We start from the raw sequence: 18,602 nt of genomic DNA on the forward strand, positions 1-18,602 counted from the left end.
ACAATAAGCAAGTCCACACAATCACACCATGAGCTATAACGATAATCACAGAGGAACAATATCACTGGAATCACTTTAAGAAAAAGAAAATTCAGTCGATAAATGATAAAAAAAAAAACATTAACAGTTGATTAGAATCCACCCTTGAGCATTTAAAGTGTCAGACGGCATAACTGCAGCATGCAACTGAAATAAACAGAACTCTATCGTCCATTGGTGTGGCACTAATATTTTTCTTAGTGTAAACAGGCCTTGATTGTTATTCTGCCAAAATGGCCCAAAAACTGACAGTGACAGTGTTTTGGTAAAAAGAGTGCCTGTTCTCTTTTTAGAGGAAGACTTGATTCAGTGTGGTCTATGCAAAAGTCAAAAATCTTCTTAAAACGAAAGAAATGTTCTGATTACAAGACACGTGTATTTTTATCGCTTTGATTTCGATTTAGAACAAAATTGTCTGCAGAAAGCAGAAAAACAAAATTCAGTCTGTACACAGCTGATAAATGGGTTGAGAGTATTTTTTTGTTGTTGAAAAAATAAAGACAAATTCATTTATTTTTTTATTTCAAATGAGTTTGTTTGTTGATCTATAGTTTTAACATAACATGTGGAAACCCCCTCAACTCCTAAAATTGACCCCTTCACCTTTGCATTTCCTTAAAACATCCTCTGATCTAATATTAATGTAAATAATGATAATTTTATAATGCAATTCACATTTGTATAGAAATATTTATTTTTAAATAAAAAATAAATAAGAGTTTTGGTGACCTTTTAGAACATTTGTGATTCTGCTATTTCCTTCCTTCTTTTCATCAGTAATTTTTCAGTGCATGTGATGTGTGTGGGAAAATAGACAAATGTAAGTTGAACCGCAACAGATGAAAAACACTGATCTGTGGTAAATGCAGCGTGTGCAAATGTGTGTGTTGAGGTACTGTATGTGGTGTGATTTCCAGCACTGGTCACGGACTCACAAGTTCTTGCAGACAGATCAAAGTCCATGTTTTAATGAACAAAAAGCTCCTCATTTCCAATAACATACATATTCAGTCAGAGTTGATCTCCTCTGTATCAATAAAGTATCTCTATTTTTAATTTCCAATTCAGACAACACAACCCCAGAATTAAATTACACAGACAGTGAATTTAAAAATAAGTATAGTACAGAAAAGTATGAATATCTGTTTAGAATATTTTTAATTAACAACTTTTTTTTAATTAACAAGCGTCATTGTCCTCCATTAACGTGTGTGCTCTCATTCTGTCATGATCTGGCTGTGATCTGTACCGTCTCTGTGCTACTTCCAGTGTGTGACCTCTATGGTAGACTTCAGTCAGGAAAGGGAAGGAGAGTCTGTGCCACAGTCTGCTCCTGATTTCAAGCAGACGTCTGTGTGCTGCCTGAAGATCAGAATCATAGGGGAAGTTAAATAACTCTGTGCTGCCGTGTAGCGCTTCTAAATCCTCAGACTGAGGCGGACAATCTTCACTCATTTTCAAGGTTACTTCAGACATGGTCACTGTTATAGTACATCGTTCAATAGTACAAAAGAATACTTGATATGACACATGGCTATCCAAAAGAAAAGGATAATTCTGTCGTACCAAGGAAAAGATGGAGAGCGCAAATGTCTATGATTTTGAACAAGGTCATAAGTCATACTTTTGTCTCCCCTTTTGACAGTCTCTTTTTTCCTCATTTTTGCTCTCCCATTAGGTCTGTGTTGTTGCTAGACTGAGGTGGCGGTAAAGTGCAGCCTTTTGCCGGTGGGGAGTGTCCTATCCGGCATGGGCTCGGCCCGCCTCCCCCTTCACTGTCTGTATTGGAGGATGAGTGAGGAGGGGGCGGAGCCAGGCGAGGCAGAGGGGCCGTGGAGGGAGGGATTCGTGTACAAGAGGTTGTGCGGAGGCTCTGGATACGCCTGCACTCCTGGCAAATGCGCACATGAGTGCAGCCCCGCGGCAGAGGCACTGTCACTGCGGGCGGTCCCAGGGCCACTGAGGGGGTGCTGTTGGCACCTAACGGGTCCTCGAGGAGTCGCTGGGGCCCGGGGCCCATGTCTGAAGGGCCTCCTCCTGGCCCTGAGCTTCCCGTCAGGGGTCCCGTACCGCTATAGAGCTTTCCGTTGCTAAGGCGCATCTCTCTGACAAGGCGCAGGGGCCGCGGGGCCCCTAAAGTGATGCGTGTGGGGTGCCGAAGGGCCAGAGAGCTGGACAGGGGGCGGCGGCGGCGCAGGCGAGAACTTTTCTTGCAGGAAACAGCGTTACGGAATTCTGTCAACATCTCCTGACATACGGACACCTGGATGTTGAAAATATATATATTAAAGGCTTGAACAAAAGAAGATTAATATATATCACAGAAGTCATCACAAGCTCATTTCACACAGCGCATTGATCCCGGGAAATTGCCGTAAAATTGCTAAAATGTAAAATGTGCCTTCTGTGTGAACGCAAACACATCCCGGGATTGATGCCGGGATGGGGACCTACTAGTAACATTGCCAGGATCAGTCCCGGAACGCGCCCTGTGTGAACAAAAGCCAGGACCAATGCAGTAAGGGGTGTGTCGTAGTGATGATGCACGTGCCATCGCGCGACTGTTGCTCTGAAAAGAAAGTTTGTATTCGACATCAAAAAAGAAAGAACAAAAAAACTTCTGCAAACTGGAATGCAGCAGAGACCAGGGAGCTCCTTACTATCCGCACTGAAGCTGAGATTGTTCGCCAGCTTTGTGCAACGGTACTCGATGCGTTAGTGTACATGTTTTCGATGCGAACTTTACACGTCACATCCTGACGTCACATTTCTTTACGGGATCTTTACAGGATGTGTGTGAACGCACATTCTGCAAAATCACTGGCAGTGTGAATGAACAAAATCAAACGATCCCGGGGCAAATCCGGGGACACATTATCCGTGTATTTTCCGGAATCTCTGTGTGAAAGGGGCTACAGATATATAAACACATACTGTACACTTCTAGTTGAAAGTTTGGAATAATAAAGATTTTTAATGTTTTTGAAATAGCACTCTTATACTCACCATGGTGGAATTTATTTGATAAATACAGTAAAAACTGTAAAATTGTGAAATATTATTACAATTTAAAATAGCTGTTTTCTACTTAAAATATATTTTCAAATGTAATTTATTCCAGTGATGGTCAAGGCTGAATTTTCACTATCATTACTTCATCATTTGTCTTCAGTATCACATGATCATTCATTGTCACATGATCCACAAGAAACAATTCTTATTAGTTAGTATTATCAATGCTGAAAACATTTGTGCTGCTTAATGTTTTTGTGGAAACCATGATAGACTACCATTTAAAAATTTGTGGTGAGTAAGAATTTTTTTTTTTTAAGAAATTGTTTTTATTCAGCAAGGATGCATTAAATTGATTAAAAGTGACAGTGAAGACATTTATTTATTTCCATTTCAAATAAATTTATTTTTTGAACTTTCTATTCATCAAAGAATCCTGAGGAAATTTATCATTGTTTCCACAAAATATTAAGCAGCAAATACTGATAATCATAAGAAATGTTTTTGAAAATCCAGCATTGTCATCACATGAAAAAAATACATTTTAAAATATATTAAGAATTTAAAATAGAAAACAATTATTTAAAATTGTAATAATATTTAACAGTATTACTGATTATTTAGTATATATAGTCAGTATTACTGACTATTGCTTTATAAAAAAACAAGCCTTGTTAAGCATAAGAGACTACTTTCAAAAACAAAAAATTCTTAACTATTTCAACATTTTTGGCTGACAGATTATATACATGAATATCACAGAACTATATATTACACAAGTAGACATGCACACCGTGACAACCACTGACTTCGACTTCACTACAACACACACTAATGCGAGGAGTCGGCGGGTTGCTTTGGTAACCTACTGTAGTGTGACTGTGATATTGGCGGTCGCAGGAGAGAGGCCGTACCTCGTCTGTTTCAGCTGATCGGCGTGTGGACCACACAAACTCCATCACAGCCACAAACACAGCAATAATCAGGCCACAGATTAACACCACAAATATACCGCCAATGTTCTCCATCCCAAGACCTGCAACAGTGAATTAAACACTTTTAAACAATCTGCATCTATGACAATCTTTCATCACAGACTCTGAAATATTACATTTACATTCTTAAAGTCGGCACGGTGTGGAAATTCACCCTATTTTCGAGATGCATTTTATTGATCTTATTGTGAACAATTCACCTATGCATTTTTTTTTTTTTTAATTTAGTTTCTGCCTCATAATTTTTTATTAAAATGTGACTTGATATTATGAAAATGACAGACCTCTCTCTGGTGACGTATGCCAGACTTCTGCAAACATTTAGTCTGTTTAAACCCTGCCTACATCACACAGTCGACTTTAAGCTCACATTCAGATCTGCCACAATCTAATCAACAGCCAATCAAGTGCCTGTCCTAAATTTTTTCAACCCATTTCACTTGGATGTACGTCAAAATATGGAAGAAAATAACTGTCTATAGTTCCATTTCATCGTGACTTTAAACACACAAAACTGCTTACATGACAGCTACAGTGGGTGTGTGAAACCCTGCCCCCTGTATTTTCGAACATGGTAGCTGGTTATGAGTTGCTTCAAGTTCATATTGGACCAGAAACAAACTAGCTCCCTGCTGGTTTTTGGAACTACCAGCTGTTTTTTGCAACAATGTAGCTTTTTGACCAATTATCATGTTCTGAACACAGCTACTGGTTCCTAATGGATATTTCAGCAGGGAAGAGACAGGGGGGAAATTATTTCTTTGAGGCGCAGAAGAGGTTCATGCCTTTGGCACGGTGGTCTTCCTCTTTGGGACACTGCCCTCCCTCCCACCATCTTCTCTTCAGGATCTCCAGCCTGTTATTCTCCTGCAACTGCAGCACTGCCAGACTGATCTCATCTCTGAAAGGAGAACCTGGGAGACAGAATAATGCAGATGTCTAGAATGAGGAAGTGCCAATAAGTTATTCACATCATGACACATCTAAAAACAAGTCTGTCTGATGACAGTCAAATGAGTTTACATGATTAATGTTCGCTTAATTTATTAGTGACCTAGAAATAGTGCAGAATCTTAAATATTTCTTCATCATTGCTTACATACAGGTCCTTCTCAAAAAATTAGCATATTGTGATAAAGTTCATTATTTTCCCATAATGTAATGATAAAAATTAAACTTTCATATATTTTAGATTCATTGCACACCAACTGAAATATTTCAGGTCTTTTATTGTTTTAATACTGATGATTTTGGCATACAGCTCATGAAAACGTCCTGGATGCGTATGCAACCCACCGTTCCCTGAAGGAGGGAACGGAGGACGTAGTCGACGTCGACTGAATTGGGATCTCGCTAGAGAGCCTGTCTTCTTCGAGTACTATTGAACGAGCCAATGTAATTGGCGTGCGTTATTCACATCACACACTCCGCCCCCGTGGCGCGGGTATAAATACGGAAGTGGATGCACGCACTAGTTGCTTTTTCGCTGAGGAGCCGAGAGTAACCCGGGGTCAGCGGTGGTCCAGCGGTAGTGGCAAGGGGACTACGTCCTCCGTTCCCTCCTTCAGTCCATAGGCTGCATACGCAACCAGGACGTTCCCTTTCAGTCGATAACGTCGGACGTAGTCGACGTCGACTGAATTGGGATCACCCTTTGAACACGCCACTAACGCTGCCACCTTCCAGTGCCTAAACCAAAGCCTCCTGATGCCCCCACAAATTTAAGGCGGGGAAGGACAGGGCTTAGGCCAGGGAAGTCACTGCTGTTCCTACCGGACCACTGGGAAAGCGTTCCCCGCACATTGGAAGGAAGGGATGCTGCGGAAGCCACGTCCAACCCAGAGGGAGGTAACGTGGAAAATACACATATGAACTGGGCGGAAACCGGGTAGTCTAACATATGGAATGACACTGGGGTGGCTCCAGCCTAAGATGGGGGGAGACACACCGGACAGTGACGGCAGAGAGACTCTGCCGAGGAAAGACACGGGCTCGCCGCAGGGAGCCGTATCGTGGAAGAATAGACATATGGGGTCGCCGAAGGGACCGCAACATATGGACCCAGCCTAACACAGGTTCCACACTGCTTACAAGTGGTAGGCCTAACACCAGACATTCCGCACGTCCGACGTCGGAGGGGTGTGGAGAAACTCAACAGGGTTCAATTTTAAGGGAACTCAACTGGAGTAGAAAGGCGCACGTATCCAGTCCATAGGAGGGGAATGGCGCAGCAAGCCGACACTTGAACCGGGCTCACGGTGAAACTGGCTTCATGAGAAGGGAGCCCACGGGAAGCAGCGGTTCAACTAGGTGTCGTCCAGCCCCCAACTCTAGAATCTGTTTTAGCAAAGCATATCGTCAACGCCCAGGCGGAGCACTTTACACACATCCTAGAGGAGCTCAACACCTAAGTGGACATGTTGCATCTCGGATCTTTACCGAAATGAAGGCAAGCACTAAGTGCAACTTTGCATGGAAACAGCCTTCCCTCTCTGCTGAATTCCTACAGATATTTGTAGAGCTGGTCTGAGGTCTATGACTTGCATTCTGTACACGTCCAAGCGAACGGACAGAGAAGCCAGGGCTGGATCTGCCTCCTCCAGGGCAGCGCTTGCAGGCTCACCACCTGCTCCTATTACGGGAGAGGTAGGAACCTTGGGCACAATCCGAGCCGGGGTCTCAGCTTGTGAGAGTTAGCCGGCCCAGACTCCAGGCACAATACGTTGACCGAAAGCGAGCAACTCCCTACCCTCTAGCAGAGACCACGCGAGCAGGAGAACTGATATAACAGATTTTTTAACTCACTGCCTGCAGTGGCTCAGGGGCGGTCTCTGCAGTGCAGTCGCACCAGGGACGAGGCCCAAGAGGATAAAGAGGGACACAAGGGTTTACAAGACCTTGCTCCTCAGGAACCTGACGATCAGAACGTGCTTCTGCATACTTCTGCAACACGATGAGTGTCGTTTAAACACCGAGGCAACATCATTTTGAGGGTGAAGGAAAACAGCCTACTGCAACCCATTTTGCAGGAAAGAGAGCACTGAAGTGATCGAAAGCTTTCAGGATCTCCTCTGGAGAGAAGACGCACTCAACGACTAGGTTCCACTTCTAAAGGCGTAAGCACGATACCCAATTCTAGGGGGTGCTCGCAGAAGTGATGGTAACTATCACATGTTCTTGTGATAGCCACCTGAACCTCCGCGTTCAGATGTAAGACCGCCCGGAATCTCCGGGGGCAGAACGCGTGTGCCATCGTGCCCCGTCCCCGAAAGAGTTTTCAGGGGAAGTCAGGAAGGCTGTTGATGGGAACCAGGTCTAGTTGGGCCAATAAGGGGCAACTATGAAGACCTGTTCCTCTCCTGACTTGGCACGTAGGTGCAAGCGACGGGCGCAAAAGACAGGAGCATTGCTCAACACAACATGTTAAGATCACTGGGCTTCAGGAGCATTTTCTGCTCAGCACTTGGGTGTGACAAGTTCACTGAGCTTCAGGAGCATTCCTGCTCAACACCTGAGTGTGATAAACTCACCGAGCTTCAGGAGCATTTCTGCTCAACACTTGAGTGCGAAGAACTTCACTGAGCGACAGGAGCATTTCTGCTCAGCACTTGAGTGTGACAAGTTCACTGAGCTTCAGGAGCATTCCTGCTCAACACCTGAGTGTGATAAACTCACTGAGCTTCAGGAGCATTTCTGCTCAACACTTGAGTGCGAAGAACTTCACTGAGCACCAGGAGCATTTCTGCTCAGCACTGCGTGTGACGAATTGACTGAGCTACATGTGATGAACTCACTGAGCTACAGGATCATTGCTGCTCAACACCTGAGTGCGATGAACTTCACTGAGTTTCAGGAGCAATTCTGCTCAACATGAAGAGTGATGATTTTACTGACTTGAGCAGGCGCAAGGCGACCATGAGTCGCAGTCACTTTTAGAAAACTCACTGGGGTTAAACGCATTTCTGCGGGCCCCTGGGGCAGCTGAGACCCAGTGTTTGTCCAAGGGTAGTCCGCTCGGTTTACACAAACACTGGCGGAAAAATGAAACCGGGGGGGGGGCAACTGAGCAGCCCTGGAATGGTCATGACCCAGCCGGACCCAGGGGATGGAGTCTCCACTTGCCCTGGCTATAACTGTCGTGAGGCTCGATGGCGGCACGATTGAGTAAGCGGGAGGAGTGGAACAAGGCGCCCTCAGAAGCGTCTGACTCCAAGGAGGAGGTGACGGGTGAGTTGTGACATGCAGGGGAAGCTTGCGCAACGGTCGCAATGTCTAACAACTCGAGGCACGAATGCCCGTGTAGTCGGGGGTCGCCCAGGCCCCCGTTAAAACACGCCCTTTGTACATGGCCCCTCTGTTGAAGAGGGTTTGGCAGCAGACCGGGATGAACTATAGTCACACAGGGTGAGCTGCTCTGCCACCGTCACCTCGGGACTCGATCATGAAGCTAGCGCTGAAGCTGTCACATATGGAGGAAGCCAATGGCTGCAACTACCATATACCCCAGGAGCCTCTGAAAGTTCTTCCAGTGGGACCCTTTCTCACTTCAAACACCAGCTGAACACATTCTCATTGGAGAAACGTGTTAGACCGAGTCCATCTCCAAAACTGAAAAAGAGATACTAAGCCCGTGGGCGAGATTACTCTCTTCCAGTTGACCTGAAGACCCAACGGGCTCTGGAGCACTCGAAGGGAAGGACACTGTACTGATACTCCACCCTTACACGCAACCCACAGGATGGCCTGCGGTGCGGAAGGTAGAGATCTGTTTTTAAGCACCTGTCTTACAGGTCGGAGCTGCAGACCAATCTTGGGCCAAGATGGTCACGACCCACCACCTAGTAGCACGAAGAACGAGTTTACAACTGGCCTTCGTACCGGCTGGAGGAGCGGCTATATCAAATCCTTCGCCAGCAGGATAAGATAAGCACGCACAAGTCAGGAGCACTGCTCAACGCTCGGTGTGATGAATATCACTGAATTTTCAGGAGCACGTCTGCTCAACACCTAATGTGATGACTATCACTGACTTGAGCGGGTAGCCGAGCCTGAGGTGGGGCAGCAAAGTAGAGAGAGTGGTGTTAGTGTGCTGTGCAACACTTACCTGTCCCCACAAGCGGCAGGGGGCGCGTGAGAAGGCGGATGACCGGGTCCTCGAACGCACCAAGCTGCCTGCTGGCGACCAAGGGGGAGCTGAGGGGTGTAAGGCTATACAGGGTCACACCCGCCAGACTGGCCCTCTTGAGACCCAGGAACAGATGAAATTGCTCTCTCTTTGAAGTGTGGGTACCGCTTGCTCCGTTTTTTTTTGTTTTTTTTTTGGGAGCCAGCGGCGGAACAGACACACACACAAACAAAGGCTCCACCCGGCCCTCTGCCGGGGGGAGGGAGTGATCGTGCCACTCCAAGAGCATCTCATCCATTCCTGGGCGGCCCGCTCCGGAATGCTTTCGCTGTCGCTTGCCACCTGGCTTGGCAGCGCCTGGAGCGGGCTGGGCGTCCCTACTGCGGCCGGCTCCATGCTGAGGCCTGGGTGGAGGCTGCTGCGGAGGGCCAGCAGGAGCGGCGGCCGGGGAACGCCCACGGCGACGAGCAGGCGGAGGAGCTGCCACCGGCGGCGGGTGGAGGCAGCAGCTGGCCACCGGGGCAGGATGTGCCGGATGACCTCCGTCTGCGCTTGAGCGGCAGAGAACTGTTGGATGCAGTTCTCCACCGCGTCGCCGACCAGCCCAACCTGGAAAATTGGGGAGACCAGGAACCGAACCTTGTCCGCATCCGCCATACCAACCAGGCTGAGCCAACGAAGGCGCTACTGGACCACCAAGGTGGACATCGCCAGACCGATAACGCACGCTACGACACCCGTACCCCGGAGGGTGAGGTCGGATGCAGTGCGGTGCTCACCTATGAGCGCACGGTCTGGATTACCCTTGTGCATGCCATAGGTGCCCTAGCCTGCAGCAACGCCATGGCACGCAAGAGGAAGCGGCTTGCCCACAGGCTTTGTAAGCTCTGCCCGTCGGAACGGACAAAACCTCACAGGCCTTAGGGGGGAGACGAGGATCCCCCCAAAAGGCAGCGGCCGCCGGACACAGGTGCACCTGTGTCGACAGACCGCTCCAATGGAGGGACACCTCGCAACCCTTCACCGTTCCTCCATCAAGGGTAATGAGGGGGAAAAAGCTATTCAGGCAGTTTCTGGCAGAGAAAGATGGTGTTCACCACCTGATAAGCTCTCCATGCATTTCGGGAAAGAAAGGCACTGGGGCGGCGAGCTGAGAACCAGCGCGGCCCGCCCCAAGATACCAAACTCCAGATTCCAACCGAGACTGAACGGGACACGGTGGAGGTTCCACTCGAGCCCGGCAGCCTCGGCGGCCCGTTTCAGCATAGCTGATAATTCTGGATCCGGCTCGGGCAACATTGAACTCCCGGAGGGAGACAATGCAGCCGAGTCATCATCTCTAGAAGTCAGCTCACCCTCCGATGCTGCAATCGGCGTCCTGTCCTCCAGGGGAGCCCCGAGTGAAACCGCTGGCCCACCCATTACAGATGGACCAGCAGACAACACAGGAGGCTCCAGTGGTTGCAGTGGAAGGGAGGAGTGAGGAGCCCACAGGGAATGGTTACCGGGCGGGACATCCAACACTATCCTCCGGTCACCCATCCCACACAGCACCCGAGGGTGGGGCATGGTAATGGGGACTCGCTCTCCGCGAACGAAGGCGAGTCTCGCCCTCAACACTGCGACAGTCATGTTCCCACAGTGAAAACACAAGCTGTCCACAAAAGCTGTCTCAGCGTGCTGTAAGCCCAAACACGTGACACAACAGTTGTGACCATCAGAGAGAGACAGGGAACGACCGCACCCAGAAACGCACGTGCGGAATGACATCTTGAAAAAGACGCCGACGCACCCGTGTTGCTCTTTCAGAAAATAGGACCGTCACCAGTGCCGGAGCACACAGGGGAATGACCGCGGCAACACTGAACAGAGAACTGAAACAGTGAAGCACTCACTTTTCCGCCCTCTAACCAGCCATCAACACACACAAACATTTAGAAATTTGTTGCTGTTAAAACAGCAGTTGAGAGCTCAAAGCTCGCGATCACCGCTGCACTCGCGCTGTAGAACACCAGCACTGGGAGAGTCTTCCTGTAGAACACCGACACACTCGCTCGTTGTAGACAACAGCACTCTCAGAGACATCAAACGATCGGCTCCGAAGCGAAAGGCAACTAGTGCGTGCATCCACTTCCGTATTTATACCCGCGCCGCGGGGGCGGAGTGTGTGATGCGAATCACGCACGCCAATTACATTGGCTCGTTCAATAGTACTCGAAGAAGACAGGCTCTCTAGCGAGATCCCAATTCAGTCGACGTCGACTACGTCCGACGTTATCGACTGAAAGGGAACCCAAAATTCCTATCTCAAAAAATTTGCATATCATGAAAAGGGTCTCTAAACGAGCTATTAACCTAATCATCTGAATCAACTAATTAACTCTAAACACCTGTAAAAGATTCCTGAGGCTTTTAAAAACTCCCAGCCTGTTTCATTATTCAAAACCGCAATCATGGGTAAGACTGCCGACCTGACTGCTGTCCAGAAGGCCATCATTGACACCCTCAAGCAAGAGGGTAAGACACAGAATGTAATTTCTGAACAAATAGGCTGTTCCCAGAGTGCTGTATCAAGGCACCTCAGTGGGAAGTCTGTGGGAAGGAAAAAGTGTGGCAAAAAACGCTGCACAACGAGAAGAGGTGACCGGACCCTGAGGAAGATTGTGGAGAAGGACCGATTCCAGACCTTGGGGGACCTGCGGAAGCAGTGGACTGAGTCTGGAGTAGAAACATCCAGAGCCACCGTGCACAGGCGTGTGCAGGAAATGGGCTACAGGTGCCGCATTCCCCAGGTTAAGCCACTTTTGAACCAGAAACAGCGGCAGAAGCGCCTGACCTGAGCTACAGAGAAGCAGCACTGGATTGTTGCTCAGTGGTCCAAAGTACTTTTTTCGGATGAAAGCAAATTTTGCATGTCATTCGGAAATCAAGGTGCCAGAGTCTGGAGGAAGACTGGGGAGAAGGAAATGCCAAAATGCCTGAAGTCCAGTGTCAAGTACCCACAGTCAGTGATGGTCTGGGGTGCCATGTCAGCTGCTGGTGTTGGTCCACTGTGTTTTATCAAGGGCAGGGTCAATGCAGCTAGCTATCAGGAGATTTTGGAGCACTTCATGCTTCCATCTGCTGAAAAGCTTTATGGAGATGAAGATTTCATTTTTCAGCACGACCTGGCACCTGCTCAGAGTGCCAAAACCACTGGTAAATGGTTTACTGACCATTGTATTACTGTGCTCAATTGGCCTGCCAACTCTCCTGACCTGAACCCCATAGAGAATCTGTGGGATATTGTGAAGAGAAAGTTGAGAGACGCAAGACCCAACACTCTGGATGAGCTTAAGGCCGCTATCGAAGCATCCTGGGCCTCCATAACACCTCAGCAGTGCCACAGGCTGATTGCCTCCATGCCACGCCGCATTGAAGCAGTCATTTCTGCAAAAGGATTCCCGACCAAGTATTGAGTGCATAACTGAACATAATTATTTGAAGGTTGACTTTTTTTTAATTAAAAACACTTATTTTATTGGTCGGATGAAATATGCTAATTTTTTGAGATAGGAATTTTGGGTTTTCATGAGCTGTATGCCAAAATCATCAGTATTAAAACAATACAAGACCTGAAATATTTCAGTTGGTATGCAATGAATCTAAAATATATGAAAGTTTAATTTTTATCAATACATTATGGAAAATAATGAACTTTATCACAATATGCTAATTTTTTGAGAAGGACCTGTAATTACTGGTAGTTTGCTGTGAGCAGTCTGCAGTGCACTTTCGGAAAGCCTCTGAAATCAACATCTACTGTAAGATAAGTGAACACTCTTTTACTCCATTTCTCTGTGTATATTGCGTGGTTTGCTTATTAAATGAGCAATCATAACAGTCAAATCTAAACGTTATGTTTAACAGACTTGTAGCGTGAATTACTAAGCATACAAGCTGCAGCATTTACGCAATCGTTCATCGTTCATGGGGGAAAATGTCATGTATGCTACATGTGCAGCAGCACAGCAGAATGTCTTACATGCTCACAGCAATCTCTGTGAATGTTTTGGCAGTATCAAGTCTCGGTATTTGCTCTGCAGCAGCAGCGTAGCAGATCTATTCCTCCAAGACCAAATACATTATCATTGCCATATCCATTACCATGCCTATCTCTCCGAGAGTTGTCATGACAGAAATATGTATATGGATAAATACAGTTCAGTATCGAAATTATTCAACCACCATTGCAAATCAGGTTTAATGGCAAAATTTACAGACTTTCAGCTGTTTGCAATGCAACTTTTAATGACTTCAGCAGCCTCAAAATTATTAAACCCCCTGAATAGAATCCCTCACAACAGCACAAATCTGCAAAACAGGTTTTGTCTCATGCACACCTGATCCAACTAATCAAGGGCATCATTAGTTGCACCAGGTGTGCTTGAGCTAGATCACATGAAATATCTAAACTGACTAGGTTTGTCACGTTTGACTGCATGTTAGAGTCAAAAGAATGGTCCAAAAAGTTAAGAGAAGATGTCATCGCCCTTCACAAACAAGGAACATGATACAAACAGATAGTGAAGCCACTAATTGTTCCTAGAGACACCGTTGGAAGCATTTATCACAAGTTCAAAGTTAAAGAAACAGTGGTTACACTACCTGGAAGGGGCAGAAAAAGTGTATGGAGGAAGAAGAATAAAGCATATGCTGAAAAGAACACTGTCTACAGTTAAGTATGGTGGTGGCTCATTGATGCTCTCGGGCTGTTTTGCATCCTCTGCAGTGTTGTGCAAGTTACTTCCAAACTGTAATACATTATATATTACTTGTTACTGTTATTTAAAAGTAATTCATTACCTTACAATATTACTGTCTCAGAATTGTAATGCGTTACATTACTCCTGTATTACTTTTGAGTTACTTTCACCAAAATAACTATACAGAAGTAGAACTTAACGTTCTAAAATGACCAGGGCTGTAACGATATGCGATATGAAACCGAAATCGCGACACTCAGATTAACGAACCTGCAGAATCGCGACACACCCCTTCCAACTCCCAGCGTTATCCATACCGTCCAGATCCAATGCTACGTACCACATCTTTAAATTACTATTAGTATTATTTGAAGTTAATTATAAAATATGTAGACCTACACCACAAAACTAGTTGAGGATAAATTATTTAAAATTTGGGAATTCCATCCTTATGGACATGACATTTGCAGACTTGCAGTCAAAACTTATATAATTATATAAATTCTCAGAAAATGCATTAATACCAAAATATTGAAACGTCTGTTTATCCATAGGCTCCTCCCAGAAAGGAGTCCAGACATTAGAAAAATATCAGTCTACACCATAGCTGTCAACATTGAACATTGAAAATAAGGGAGATTTCCCGGAATCCATCCCCAAAATAAGGGATTTTTTTACACGATTCTTACCCACAAACTTTTAAAAAAGCACTAATCATTAACAGTCTAAAGAGTTTATAACTACATAGGCCTACATATAGTGTTTGTGTGTATATATGAGAGAGAGAGAGAAAGAGACAGTGTGTGTGTGTGTGTGTGTGTGTGTGTGTGTGTGTGTGTGTGTGTGTGTGTGTGTGTGTGTGTGTGTGTGTGTGTGTGTGTGTGTGTGTGTGTGTGTGAGGTAGAGAGAGACAGAGTGTGTCTGTGTGTGTGTTAGGGCTGTGACCATAACCGTGAGACTTCAAGCCGAAACTGCCCGAGCTTGTACGTCTCACACAATCAGAGCGTAAAAATACGTGATATTTTACGGGAAAATACTAAAACGGGAAGACAGCGGGAAAAGAGCTAAAATACGTGAGAAACCCGGAAAAAACGGGAGGGTTGACAGCTATGGTCTACACATGCGTTTTTTAATATAGGGAAATCGACAGTCATGTGTGACAAAAAAAAATCTTTAACTTTTAGGAGGCAACGATTTTTTGGTTGTAATTCTGTGAATTACACTGCGCAAATCTAATGAAGAAGGGCTCTCCACAGAACATAAAATATTCATTTTATTTTATTTTTCGTGTTCGCATTTATGAGGAAAAAACAATGTTACAGACGTGACAGTTCTCCGTTACGGACGCGACCGCTCTGAAGCGGCACTAAAAGACTGCTTTAAAACTTTCACAGACACCTTACACAGAAGACACGAAGCCTTTCTTTAAAGTGAATTTCGTTTTGTATTAATTGTACGGACCTGAAAAATATATCTATATTGAAATGTCTACTTGTAAACAGAACAATTCAAAACGAAAGAAAACAGACTGCTCTCTGCTTATGAAATGAAATGTGCCTTTCTCTCTGGTGCATTCACTACTGCGAAGATCGCGAGTCAGCATCGTCAACTTCATCTTGACTTTATTAATAAACAATCAACATGTCTGCTTGCTATATTTGACATATTCATAATCATTGCTTTTGCCGGTTCTTTGTGACAGCTTTTAGGTGCTTCATCGGCAGCGCCGCCGCCCTTACATGAACGCGTCACCACGGCATCAAAAACATGATTGCGTGATGAAAACATGAAAAATACCACATAAACATAGCCTAACTGTTTATAAAGAAAACACAGAACGAATAGCCTAATGCTCATACGTCCATCTCGCGAATGTATAGTCTTCTTCATGCCACCTTCACCATTAGCCGCTTTTCCTCTGGTCAGCGTGAGCACAGAGGCCGAAATCATACCTCACTCCTGTAAAAAATAAATCGCTATACAAATATATCAGCCGCTGCCATTTAGTCTTTAATTACAGACTTGGACACCACACGCGGCTATTGACTGACCACGAACAGGTAATTTAGCCTACTTGCATCTTTCATTCGTTAATGTCTGGCGGTCTTGCTGTTTTTTTTGTTTGTTTTTTTGTTTGTTTTACAATTAAAACTAAAAGTCTGTTGTAACGCAAGCCTTACCGAACATGTACCGAGTAAAATATTACTGAAAATTGATTAGTAATGCCTTACATTACTGCGTTACAGCAAAACGTAATATGTTACTGTAATGCATTACTTTTGTAACGCGTTACTCCCAACACTGATCCTCTGGCACTGGAAACCTGCAGCGTGTTGAAGGCAAGATGGATTCATTGTAGTATCAGTAAATCTTAGGAGAAAACATCTTGCCATCAGTGAGGAAGCTGAAACTTGGGCGTCATTGGACCTTCCAACAGGACAATGATCCCAAGCATACGTCAAATTACACCAAGGCTTGGTTGCAGAAGAAGTCCTGGAAGATTCTACTGGTTGCAGCACGCAAACTCAAGAATATTACTGAACTGGAAGCCATTGCTCATGTGGAACTGGCTAAGATTCCTCATAAACGCTGCCAGAAGCTGGTGTCTGGTTATACATCTCATTTTCAGCAGGTCATAACAGCAAAAGGGTGTTACTAAAGATGATTGCCATAAAGGGGTTGAATAGTTTTGCGACTGCAGAAGTCATTAGGACTTGCATGAACCACTTGAAATATTTGTTGTGTTGAGCTATTTCAATCACTTTTGTTTGATTTGTTCATTGCAAGCAGCTGAAAGTCTGTACATTTTGCCAGTAAACCGGATTTGCGATGGCTGTTGAATAATTTTGATTGCAACTGTGTGTTATGAAAAGTGAAAGTGAGCAGATTTATATTTTGTCAAATATAAGTTGACAATATTGGTAACATCATTTTTAAGTGTTATTATGGTGTTTTGATTTCAAAACCACATGATTCACAGTGCTGCTACATTGCCTATGAGGCTTCCATTGTAAATTTGTACTTTTATCTTTCATTTTTACTAATTGAGGGATGAGTTGACAATTTTCTGTGGTAGTTATTCCCCTCTCTGTTACCTAGAGGCATGCCGATGCCATAACCCTTGGTGTCCAGTAGGCCTCCGATCTGGGTGAGGTTGCAGTTTAGGCTGCGGTGGTACTCGTTCATGGTGCTCTCAAGGAGGAAGGCATATTTCGAGTTCAAGACTCGTGCAATGCCCTCCTCTGTGCTCTTCACAAAGACACTGGGCTGCTTAGAATACATGTAGTTCCACATCCGCTGATACGTTTGATAACGGGAGTTCTGAGTGAGGGGAGGAGAGGAATTTTCATCAGTGTATACATCATAAATAAAATTTAAACTCTATTTGACATGCACAATAACAAACAGAAAGAAAACAGTGACACACACACAGAGAGATGTTAAAAACACTTGAGCAAACAAAAACCTGATAAGAAAATACACAGTCATCAAGCCAAGGGTAATCTACATGAAAAACCAACAAGAAAATAAACAAGAGACACAAAACCCATCTATACACATATGCAAATATTTGCCTGCTGGCAATTATCATGAATATGCTACAAAATTGAGCCTAAAAATATTTAACAGATGTTCAGTGAAAGGAGATGCATAAAGCATTAGAGGCACACATCTCAAGTTTTTTTGCTGACACCTATTAGATAAGTTAGATAAACTTGTATACCACACAAAATATTTTGCAGAAAACTGGAGATGGCTTAATTCAGGCAAATTTTGCAACCTTACGAATTAGTAAATTTTTACTTTTTTTTTAAATTTTATAATATTATATAATATTATCAATTTTATTTTTTAAATTACATCAATAAAGAGGTTTTTTAAGTCAACATGAAATTAAAATCCACCCTATTTTCTAAATGCTTGCTATTGAACGATTCATCCATGCATATATTTAAGGGGAGTTTAGGCAAGGGAGGCAGTGCCTCCTTAAAAAATTGGAAAATAATCCATATTTAAAAAAATAAAAACGCAAATATTCCAAAATGCGACATTAAAAAGTGTATAAATTACTCATTATTTTAAAGTAACACTGTCAAACAGCGACTCCAGCAGGTAAAGGTACAGTGGGACACCCCGTCTCTCTTGCCTCCCCTGAGCCAATTGAGTTTTAATAGACCCCCCAGCATTCAGTGCGTTTGTTGGGGGTAATTAAGAAGTGACAAAGTCACGTGAGAGGAGGCAATGCCTTCATCGCACTATGATTGGATATCATTGGTTTGTGCGATAAATCCCGCCTCTTGTTTTTGTTACATTCACGAATCAGTCTGAATGTCAAAATGATGGCGTTAATGGGAGGACTAATTAAAAATTAAGCAACAACTCAGCCACTTAGATATCATCACTTCATGTCACGTCAAAATCAAACTTGTAATGGTCTGAAAACGTTTTTTTTTGTAGTGAGCAATCAGCTTGGAGAAATTAAAAGTACATTTTCGTGTCTGTGACCAGCGTTTATCAAGCTTGATGATTGATGAAAATAAGTTGATTAAAAAGAACAAATAAAATATATTGTTTAAATTGTTTCTGCCTTTAGTTATTATTTTGGAATAAATGTAAAAATGCATAAAAACACCTAGGTTAATGAGATGTATACTTGTGTATGATCCACATGTGAATGAAACTTCA

At 44.4% G+C, this 18,602-nt stretch overlaps 1 protein-coding gene across 3 annotated transcripts in view; it reads right to left on the reverse strand.

Annotated features, from left to right (window-relative positions):
• Window positions 1–980: 980 nt before the first annotated feature.
• Window positions 981–18,602, reverse strand: part of grik5 (glutamate receptor, ionotropic, kainate 5) — a 98,102-nt gene continuing 80,480 nt past the window's right edge. For 2 of the 3 annotated variants that reach the window (XM_077209900.1, XM_077209905.1), the window contains 4 exons: window positions 17,012–17,237; window positions 4,832–4,960; window positions 3,966–4,087; window positions 981–2,302 (listed from right to left, as the gene is read on the reverse strand). In XM_077209900.1, coding sequence (XP_077066015.1) covers window positions 1,697–2,302; window positions 3,966–4,087; window positions 4,832–4,960; window positions 17,012–17,237 — 1,083 coding nt within the window. In that variant the 3' untranslated portion in view covers window positions 981–1,696. Of the gene's footprint in view, window positions 2,303–3,920; window positions 4,088–4,831; window positions 4,961–17,011; window positions 17,238–18,602 lie in introns of all 3 variants that reach the window. The other variant, XM_077209894.1, reaches the window with a different exon arrangement.

Source organism: Siphateles boraxobius, unplaced genomic scaffold, assembly GCF_051911475.1.
Source record: "Siphateles boraxobius isolate OS27281-9 unplaced genomic scaffold, OSU_SipBor_1 12, whole genome shotgun sequence".
NCBI lineage: Eukaryota > Metazoa > Chordata > Actinopteri > Cypriniformes > Leuciscidae > Siphateles > Siphateles boraxobius.